Source organism: Epinephelus lanceolatus, chromosome 3 (assembly GCF_041903045.1).
Source record: "Epinephelus lanceolatus isolate andai-2023 chromosome 3, ASM4190304v1, whole genome shotgun sequence".
NCBI lineage: Eukaryota > Metazoa > Chordata > Actinopteri > Perciformes > Serranidae > Epinephelus > Epinephelus lanceolatus.
In genome coordinates this window covers 36,907,171-36,917,882 of record NC_135736.1, presented here as the reverse complement: position 1 = coordinate 36,917,882, position 10,712 = coordinate 36,907,171, and the positions used below count along the sequence as shown (strand labels likewise).

General features: G+C 38.1%; 1 protein-coding gene across 1 annotated transcript; it reads right to left on the bottom strand.

Annotated features, from left to right (window-relative positions):
• Positions 1 to 2,517: 2,517 nt before the first annotated feature.
• On the bottom strand, positions 2,518 to 10,544 carry cep44 (centrosomal protein 44). Its single transcript, XM_033624949.2, has 11 exons — positions 10,335 to 10,544; positions 10,157 to 10,254; positions 8,564 to 8,711; positions 8,239 to 8,376; positions 7,694 to 7,768; positions 5,259 to 5,450; positions 4,747 to 4,875; positions 4,503 to 4,601; positions 4,220 to 4,291; positions 3,182 to 3,219; positions 2,518 to 2,919 (listed from the first exon to the last, which is right to left on the bottom strand). The coding sequence occupies exons 2-11, from the start codon at positions 10,246 to 10,248 to the stop codon at positions 2,847 to 2,849; spliced, it is 1,056 nt and encodes a 351-aa protein (XP_033480840.1). The 5' UTR covers positions 10,249 to 10,254; positions 10,335 to 10,544; the 3' UTR covers positions 2,518 to 2,846.
• Between the last annotated feature and the right edge of the window lie 168 nt (positions 10,545 to 10,712).

Sequence of the window (10,712 nt, the reverse complement as noted above, 5' to 3'; positions counted from 1 at the left end):
GAAATCTCCCGCGCTGACCTTTTTTTTTTTAAATACAAACTTTATTGAACATTGGAAAAAATACAGACTCTCAAAGAGCATAATGAATACAGATTAAAGTTAAATACAATATAAAAATAAAAATTGGGGGATTCTTGTAAGGAAAAAACAAAACAAATCAAAAACAAAATACAGTAACAAATAAGGTGCACGTAAATTTCAATATAGATTAGGCATTCAAATTAACAACGGAGCAGAGACACAAGACAGGAAAGGAAGTCATAAATTAAAATAACAAATAGCGATATCTATACTCATTTTTCTTGCAATTTTGATTGTTTCAATTTTTTTGCAACATAAAAAAAGCCATTTTAAAATCATTAATAAATCAAGGGAAGGAGGGCTTACAGTTTCTCCATTTTGCACAATGAATATGGTATTTACCAAGTAATAAAATTATATTAATAATATCTGAAACAGAAAAAGCCAACTCATCCATGTAAAGAATATTTTGACACAATTCAAAAGATGGATTAATTTTTAGTGATACCCACTTTTTTAATGTCTGAACAAAACACTGAGATATAGGATATAAAAAAACAAATGATCCAGTGTTTCATTCTCATTATTGCAGAAGGAACGCTGATCCACCTCAAATCTGCCGCGCTAACCTTGGCCCAACCTTTGCTTTTCAGGACAAATTCTGACTCTCATTTTATTTTTACGATCTGATTCATTAACTAGGACGGTGCAAAAAGGAGGAGATGTGTTTAATCATTTTTAAACTACTGGTCAGGGACTTAGGTTTTTTATTTTGGTTTAGGGTAGGGGCATACACATTTAACTTGTATTTTGTATTTATTTTTACCACAGACTTCCAAAGAAAACCACCAAAATGACACCATTTATCATAGTCAGAAACTGTAGAAACAGAGATTATAGTTAGATTTTTAAATTTCCAGTGGCCCTTAGTTTAAAATTGTGATATTTCATCACAATCACTTTATTCTATCTGTCATTTAGAGTTTTGCCAGCATGCAGGACAAGAGCAAAAAACTAAGCCTTTTTTTTCCCAATTCAAGGATTTTGTCTTTAACTTTTAACTTTCAAACAATGTGGGAGGGAGGGTCATGCATTTTCCACCAGTCACTAAGGGAAGCTCAAGGAAAATATTTTGAGGAGGGTCAAAATAAATTAATAAAATTAGATAAAATAAAGTTACATTCCAGCCAACCCATCCTCTGATAATGGGATCAAAACTTATAGTTCTGCCTTTGTATTACTAAGTTGGATTTATTTGTGTCTTAAGAAGTTTCAGTGCGTTAAAAGTAAACAGTGCTACCACTTCATCAGTTTCTGAGGGGAATCCTTACATACAATCGTTGCAAGGCAGAAAACAACTACCCACACAGTTTTCCTTGTAAGAATTGTTGAGACATAACACTGATTAAACTGGGCTGAAGAACGTATTGTTTATGGTGACATTATCAAAAATCAGATTTTTTAATTTTATTTGTAGGCTAAGAAAAAATGGAGCTTGTTTGCAAGATCATATTTGACATTTTCATTTAAAGTGGTGTGTTCGCCTAACTGCCCACTAGATGGCAGTATTAGAGCACAAATGACAACCTGATGAATTTTGAGTAGATTTGTAGAGAAAGAAATATTTTGGTGTTCAGTTCTTTGTCACTGATTAGCCTGCTTCTGACTGGCATTACATCATTTCTATTAAAAAATAACCAAAAAAACCCCTCTGTTTTCAGTGACACGTCTCATTTTCGTAAACTGATAAAAGTCTTGAAAAGGGAACCATTTCCATTTCTGGTTTTCTCCTTTCCTCATCTTTATTGATAAAGAGAACTGTGGTGCCACTCTCCATACCAGAAAGTGCATTTATTGAGGAAATAAGAGAAGACTTATGTGGTTTACAATGTGACTTGTGCCTTTGCAGAGCCTGCCTAGGTGAATCCACCAACTGGAGCTCACTCTTTTCTCTCCCTCTGCTACAAAAACATGTCCTGTGCTGTCAGCTGTGTACATCAGACCAAAAATGCTCCTGTCAACTGAATCAACTTCCAGGGCCTTTCAAATGTCACATAGGCAAGAAATTAGAACATTTCATTAGTAAATAAATTATGCTTTGTTTTATGTCCCAATTTCAGTCTTGAAAATTAGCTATAGAGACCAAACATGACCAACATGTTTGTTTCTGCTGTAGAGTAGGGCATTTGAACATGGACATCTATGGGGACTGACTCACTTTTGGAGCCCGCCTCAAGTGACAATTTGAGGAAGTGCAGTTTCTGAATCTTCTGCGTTAGCTTAATTTATTTTTTGTTCTGCCCTGCAGGTTGCCAAATGGGAGACACCAACATTCTGTCCCTTCTTTGAGTGGTGATGCAAACTCAGCATGTTCACTGTCAAGCATTTATTTGCATGGACTCAGTGAAGTGAACTTTATTTGTTGCTCCACACATGCACACACACATACACTACCAAAAACTGTAGTAAATGAAAAACAATTAACACAAGCACCTGCAGTTTTAACAATGCAGCATTTATTTGATGAGGGTTAACACAGCGGAAATCATCTGCTTTGCTCTCATCAGCCTTTATCACCAGACATTCATTTTCATGTTGACAATATTTCTTCCTCACAGTCACTTCCTTTGAGACCTGAGTTAAAGCAACTACAGAAGTTTCCTGGCTCATCTTAAGTACAGATAGCTTGTTAGAAGAGTTACAAGCTGAGAGGCACATCATAGTGATAATTTAGTTTAATAAGGAACATTAACAATGCTAAGATGATAGAAACGTGCACTAAAATCGTGGTGTATTATTACATTCAACACAAACTTAGATGATTATCATTTGTCATAATTTATCTGCAGTTTTGTGGAGGATTCAGTGTTCTTCAGCAGACTGGAGGTGCTCTTCAGCCTACAGATTTCAGACACAGACAATGAATGTTATTCAGATTGTGTGCTATCTGGCAAGTGCAACACAAAAATATGGCAGGTACACCAACACCTCCTCTACAAGATCAAGACACATTCATAAGATTAAAGCTCACTGCTGCTTTTATCGAGCCAGGCTGGATGGAGCGATAAGATCAGTGACTAAAAATCAGCAGACCTATCTCACAGCCTTGATGTGGTTAAGTGTGAACTGTAATGTTGAGCAACTATAATTAAAAACTTACATGTTTGTGATCCTCTCTAGCCTCTCCTTAAGATCCTCCTGGACAAAAAAAACAGAAAAACAAAACAAAAACAGGACAGACAAATAGATATGTTTCTTGATCCCAAACAGATATTAGGCAATGTGTACCGAAGAAAGATTAACTGCAGCAACATGGAATAACCTGAAAGCAGACATGCATGCAGATGGCTAGCTAGGTTATTATGTACTGTTTGCATCGTTCAGTGAAATTATTCTGTATGTCCTACAGCGCAACACTATAAAATAGTGCAGTCAGGACATGTGAGACATTTTTAAAGATACACTCTGCAGAATTGGAAATGAGTTTGCTAATGCCTCTAACTAATGTTGTTAGAATGTATTCTGTTTTCTCCTGTCACACATACAAAAACAGAAGCTGATTCATAAAAGAAATACAGAAATCATAATTGCTAATCAGTCAATGTTCTGCTGCCAAGAAAATATGATGTTAGTGGAGCATCAACTTGTCAACTAAAGCTAAAGCCCGACCATCCAGTGTGTGGGATTTAGTGGCATCTAGTGGTGAGGATGCAGAATGGAAACTTCACCCTTTCGCTGGCCGATGTGAAAACTCAGATGGCCCCATCTAGTGCACGTGTTTGATTTGTCTGTTCTGGACTTCTCTACAAACAACATTGCGGACTCTGTGGGAGAGGACTCACTCTGTATATAGATATATATATCAGCTCAATCTAATGTAACAAAAACACCTTCTTCTCAGGTAACTATGAACTAATGAAATGCCTTAAGATTCTTTTTCTGAGTGATTTCTGGAACTGGAGGGAACTGAAAGGTGCTCTGTTATTTGCCCACCTCTTATAAACACTGTGACTGTCTTATTTAAATGCATGGTCTGGGAAAACAATTCCCCAAAATGTTTACAACACAGCATAACAGAATATGAAACAAATAATACAACAAATACGGTGATGTCATTCACAAAATCATTGAACAGCTGGAATAGATTAGATTTGATTATCCACAGTGATAGGAAGGGGAGTCCTTTGCTTTGCCTCACCTTTGAAGCATCAGACGTGGAAACTGAAGAACACGAAGAGGCAGATGACGGACATGGCGGCGGCACACTTAACTAAGAGAGAGAGAGGTGTGAAAGCAAAGGGAAATGCAAAGGAAATGGTCAATTTAAAACTTTGTTTAGTCAAGGATTAATCTCAAAACTGGCTCAGTGCTAATTTCAAGCGAATCACATTTTAACATTTAACAGTTTAAGGGGACCTTGTTATGATCAGTAATTTGTTACAGCCACTCCATTGTTCTGTGAGGATGCCTTAATGCATTACCTGTACATTGCTCAGATCTAGTTTAGTTTCCAGTAACAGGACCCTGCTCATCAGATTTTCCCAGCTCTTCTTGGATACAGTGATGACTTGTTCTTCATGCTGGAATAGAATATGATTAATAAAAAAAAGTTGGCTGCAATTGTAATGTTTTATTACATTTTCTTTGCCATCTGTCCAATAAGGAAAAATATTAAACAAATGGGATCGGATATTAAATAAATAGAGTAAAGAATGTCTTGTCAACCTTGTCTGTGTTTCTCCATTTGTCAAGTTCGTCCAGGCGTCTCTCAAGGATACTGAGCCTCTCGAGCCCAGACAGAAGAATCTCTTGTTGAGCTTCCAGTGCTGAGAGCCTTCCCTCCACCTCTGATGACTGAAAGACAGGAAGACAGTTATATTACATATACGTATATTGGCATGTGTTCAGACTCCTCTGGAAATATGTGGGGCGGATTAGGTGATCATCAGAGCTTAAGGCCTTTCAAAGTTTCAGTACAACAGAATCCATTTGTTGTCTAAAGGTCACTTTGTTAGAATTGTTTTAAACAAAGGCATTTTAACTCCATATTCATAATTCCCATTGACATCCTTTAACCATTGTATCAGAGAGGGAAAAAGGCCACAACCAGGTTTATTTAAATCATACTGTCTCCATTTATTGGTAAACAGGTCAAAGCTTTTACTACATTGAATCTATTAATTAATGTCTATCACAAAATTTCACCTAGTCTTCACACAGGTTTTGTAAAAGCTTACATTAAGAATGTTCTCCTTGTCCTCCTCCTGTCCTGCCAGCTCTCTGATCCCATTTTCAGCAGAACTGGAGTGGACTTCATTATCAGAGGCACGGGTTACATTATTGGAGGAGCATGCTTCAGCTTGGGAGGAGATTGTGGGAAAAGTGGAGGGATTTTCCATGTGGTTCACAACAAATGGCCTCTTGGACACCTGAAACGTATAAAACCAATGGCATAAAACATTTCTGTCATATTGTTCACCACTGTTCATGTGCAGTTCTGTAATGGGGGTTGCAGGCTTCGCCACATTTTAGAGGTCACATGCTAAAAATTTGTTAAGAGCCACAGGTTTACACCACTTTCTGTATTATCTAGATCTTTATTATGATTGCAAGAAAAAAAATTACTAACAGAACATCATGATGAAAACAAAAAGAGCAAATGCAGAACAATTATTAAATATTTAGTCAGGGAACAAGAGACCAAAGTGATGTTGGTGTTGGTGTGTGCGTGTCTGTGTTTCACACTGTCAGACTGGATTGACGCTATAAATGTGGATAAGTGAAAGGGGAGGGGAAATTAAGCTTTACCTTTACCTTTACCACTACCAATGCTACTACTACAACTATCACCACCACTACTACTTCCACTACCGTTACAACTACCAACAACTGTAACTAAAGACCATGTTGTTATGGGATCACTCCAGCTCCAGTACAGCGATCTGCAACTTTAAAGAAATGCAGGCCAGGGGCGTAAACTGGAGGGCCAATGACTCCTTTCCTACCTCCTAGCCCCTACTACTGGCACCCTTGCTCAGACTACACCCATCTTCCAACTCAGCCTTCAATGTGATCTCAACTACACCGTTATAAAGTTTTGTGAATGCATCCTGCATGGTTGTGATGCTATCCTGTTGAGAGAATCTGTCAACACACAGAGAGATGTATTAACACCTGGCAAAGTACTCAAAATGGCTTCTGTGGTAGTTCCCGCTACAATAGGTGTCTCCAGGCACACATTTGCCATGACACACACAAACACACAGACTCACAAGGTGAAAACAATACAAGCACTGCTGTCATGGCTGGTAATTAAGTCAGGGAGAGTGCTGCTGGCACTGCCGTCCTGGACACAGGCAGTGAAGCGGGCACTGTCAATGAGCTCCAGAACAGGTCAGCAGGGTCAGGCTAATGCAATAAATGTGGTGTTCCACGATTTCCAGTTCATGAGGACAGTTTTCTTGGCAACAGTTAGAGCCATGAGATGTAATCTACTGTTAATGAGTGTGTAGTGCCAACTGGCGTTGCACTGGGTGCAATGTGAACAGATTTCTGATGAATCCCCTTTTAACCATTTCTTGCCCTGTGAAACAAACACTGGAGAATTTTATACTGGCATTGTTTGTCATTTTATTGATGGTATGGATAGAGTTTTTTCATGAGAGGGATGTTAATTAAATCTGAGGCAGAGGGAGGAAGATCCAGTTTGGTGGTAATAATGTTAAATTTTGACTGAACAGATGAGTGAAGTTGCAGATATTCCAAAAAATATTTGCTCCCAAAGCCAAACTTCTGGGCCAAGTGGGAGAATGAAACAATGATAACATTATGAAAGATGTGTTTAAGATGTGTGTTTGCTTTTTGGGTTCATGTGTGGAAAGTGGTTTCTTGTTACTTCGAAACTGTTCCAAATAGGACAAATGTGTTTTTATATGATTTTCTGTAATTCAACAGGTTGTCAAGAGCTGCAGCTGTTAACATTTTGAAACAAGGATGCTGTTTGATAAACAGGCTGTGAAATGATAGATATGGAACCTGAGTGTCTTTACAAACTGTTCTATATCTAACCATGTGTTATGTGATTGACTTGGGCGGATTCATCTGACCAATAACAACGCTGATTTGCCAGAGAAGAGTGGTAACAATGTGGAGCTTCAAGTCCTCCTTGTGTCTTCAGTTTTTACAGAGTGGCCGCTTAAATCCTTTGTGTCTGTTTTCCAGTAGAATTTGGATATCCAGTGTCTAAATCGAGTGGTTTGCAATAGTATATGGCAGTGCTGCAACGGTTCATCGATTAATTGGTTGGTGGATCAAACAAAAGACTATTTTGATCATTGATTAACCGTTTTAGTCGGTTGTCAAGCAAAAATGTCAAACAAATGCTGGTTCCAGCTTCTTAAATGTGAGAATCTGCTGGTTTTCTTTGCCATTTATGATAGCAAATTAACCATCTTTGGGTTTTGGACTGTTGGTTCGACAGAGGGAGCAATTTGAAGACATCCCTTTAGGTGTTTTTCACAATCATTTGACATTTTGTAGAATAAACAATAAATTGATTAATCGTGAATATAATCAGCAGATTAGCCCATAATAAAAATAATTGTTGGTTGCAGCCCTACTTTATTCTACTGTGTACTTTGAGTGGTGGTTTTGCACTTTACACTATACTTACAGTGTCTGCATCAGTCAGCGTTGAAAGAGCTTCTCCTCTGCCATCCCTGTGCGAGACAGGACATCTGACTCTCGGCTGCAACACACACAAACACACAACTCTATTGGAGATGTTGCAGAAGTGTTGTTTGTTGAATGATGCCTGTCTCCTGTTTTTTATTTTCTCCAAACTTTATTACTGTCACGGCACAGATAGCAGCAGTCACATGATGAGTTTCAAGTCTAGTGGATTTAATTACTGCTAATCTTTCTGGCTGTGTGTGGCTGCCCCTTATGAAGTGACTGAAGCATGCAGGCCACCTGCCACGGTAGCAATAGGACTTGTGAGTGGAAACCTTCGTTAGCGCAAGTCAAACCAACTTCGCAGGACCACACCTGTCACCAAATTTTGAGGAACTGCTCTATTGATGCCCCAGTTAACAGTTTACATTAGTGTAGGGTCACCAAACGTATCAGTGATTTAATCATCTTCCTGATCCAAAATCTTAGATCACTATTATAAAAGACATGTATGTAAATTAAAATTAAACCATTAAAGTTCTGTACCTTCTTCAGTTGGTTATGTTTCTGCAGGACCAGGTTAATGATGTCACAGATGACAGAGATTTTCCTTTGAGAGAAACCCCACTGGAGGAACTGCTGCTTGGTCAGTATAGGCTTGTAGTCGAAGATGTCTCGCAGTACCTACACACACAAAACACACACATACACTCACGGTTGAAAAGACCACTAAAGGCTAGTAGAATACTTGTGAGTGTAAAGTAAAAATCCACTGTTCACTAGTTGGTTGGTAGTTACATTAGTGAGGAGACGAATCTGAATTGAGAAACTTCTGTGAAAACACAATGCTCAGAATGTGTGTACATGTTACCTTATAAAGAGTGTCAATGAATCGGAGGTCAGTTTTGCCAGTCAGCTCCAGTCCAGCCTCTAGTAGTTGTTCAGCAAAGGGTGGGGAGAAGGAGGTGAGGGTGAAGCTCACAATTGGTAGAAAAGCGGAGGGATCCCCTTTGGAAAGGCTGGTGGAGGAACAAAGAACTATGTAAGAAAAACTGCAAATGAGGTATGAGAGAAACTGTTATACAATGTCCACACTGCACATTCTTAAAACTAGCTGTCATAGCTCATTGGAGTGCTAAAATGAAGTTTATACATACAGGTGGAGTCACAGTCACATTTTGCGGCTACAAAATCATGACTTGATTTTTCATGAGCCTGACTTTTATTTAGAACTGCATTGGACAATAGTTGCAACAGACATATTTTGTTTAATAAGGTGAATACAAACTTGTTGGTATTACATTTATATATACGACAGTTAATATGTGAAATTTTAGTTCTCAATTAATATTTGTATTCATCTGTGTAAATCTGAACTAGATGACCCAAAACCAACCAAGCGTATTGATTATCAGGTTCCACTGCTAAACCACCGTTGTCATGTATGTTACTGACAGGCATATGTAATGACAGAGACTCTGTAATCAAATATATATTTATCTGAGCACACTGTGTTTGCTTATGCTAATTCAATTTAAATTTTCAACTCATTCAAATGGTTCATATGTGTAATACAGTTGTACATAGTGGATGTGTTGTTGTACTCTTTATGGCTTGGTGCATTTGTATATGATAATGCATTAGATCTGATATGCACTTTATCAAACATAAACAATACCTGCCAGCTCTCAAATCTCATATTGTCATGTGCATTGTGTATTTGTTTTGAATGTCTGTGATGTTCCTAAACAAGAATGCAAAATTTTCCTGCAAGCAATAACAAGGTTTAGATGCTGGCGAAGGAACACACAATGAAACTATGATGAGACGGCAAGACAAAAAGACAAACTGCAATTCTTTTTGGAGCGAAGGTAAATGAAGGCAAGCCTGGACCTATGTGCAGTAAATGTTCGTTACGTTACACTCGAACAACAAATGTCTTGTGGTCGACAGGCAACATTATAACAGGCACCACGTTTTTGACTCCTGTTAGGCATGTTCAATGTCTTTAGCTGGGTAAATTTGCAGATTAGTAGTACTTGAGACAGAAGCCACAAAATATTGGTGTCTATATGAACCAAACAGTAGATTGTGTGTCACAGTTAAGTCCCCTCCACTCAAAAAGCAATATGTTTTATCACATAAAACAATGTTTGAGTTTGTCCTGATTGTAAACTGTATCAGTATCATTCAGCTGTATCATATCTGACAACACAGTGGCAATTAATAAAACCATTTGTAAAATTACATTCAGTGCTGCTTGCTGTGTCAGAAACCTACTCACTGACTGCTATTACTTCTGACCTATGATTGTAATGTCACAGGTCGCTTAGACATACTTAACGTTTCCCTCGTAATGTTATGTTTGGTTGGTTAAACATTAACTTGTGGCGTTACAACGGCCTCTAGCACTGGAAATCGTTTTTGCTCATGCTAAACGTCCATTAGGTAGTTGTGTTGTTACCCATTGTAGTCGACATTTCCTGGGTACTTTAACACTCGCAGCAGACTTTCCAGCTTACGAAGACAGCCATGGACATCTCCAGCAAACAGCATCTTTATCTAAAAGCAAGAGAGCAACATTAAAGCGTCAACCTACAGGGCTAACTAAAGTTACAGTCAGCTAACTTAACGTTACAAACCTGCGTTATGGCAACACAGACAGGGTAGACGCGAAATGAGACACCAAAACCCGAGCTACTTTACATAAACTTTCAAAATAGTGTTTTTATGTGTTAATAAGAGTACAATAATTCCAATTTGATTTCTTTTTGGCAAACGCTAGCTGGTATTTTGAGTGTTGGTAACCTAGCAAAGTTGGTTTTGTTTCTACCGGGTGAACAACAAAACGAACCACGATTGGCTGTTGCTTTACGTAACGTAACCATCTGACGTCATGACGTAGGAAGTACGCACATCATTTTCTGCTTTTTTCCGTTGAGAATGATTTATCAATTTTTCAAAGGCAGCGCGTATTTACATATAAAATGAGTTTGTTTGACTCTTTGATGTAAAATTTC

Coding starts and splice junctions, on each gene's coding strand:
- cep44 (XM_033624949.2), bottom strand. CDS start 10,248: ATGCTGTTTGCTGGAGATGTCCATGGCTGTCTTCGTAAGCTGGAAAGT. Junction 7,769..8,238: donor AACATAACCAACTGAAGAAG/GTACAGAACTTT, acceptor TGTGTGTTGCAG/CCGAGAGTCAGATGTCCTGT. Junction 5,451..7,693: donor CGCTGACTGATGCAGACACT/GTAAGTATAGTG, acceptor TATACGTTTCAG/GTGTCCAAGAGGCCATTTGT.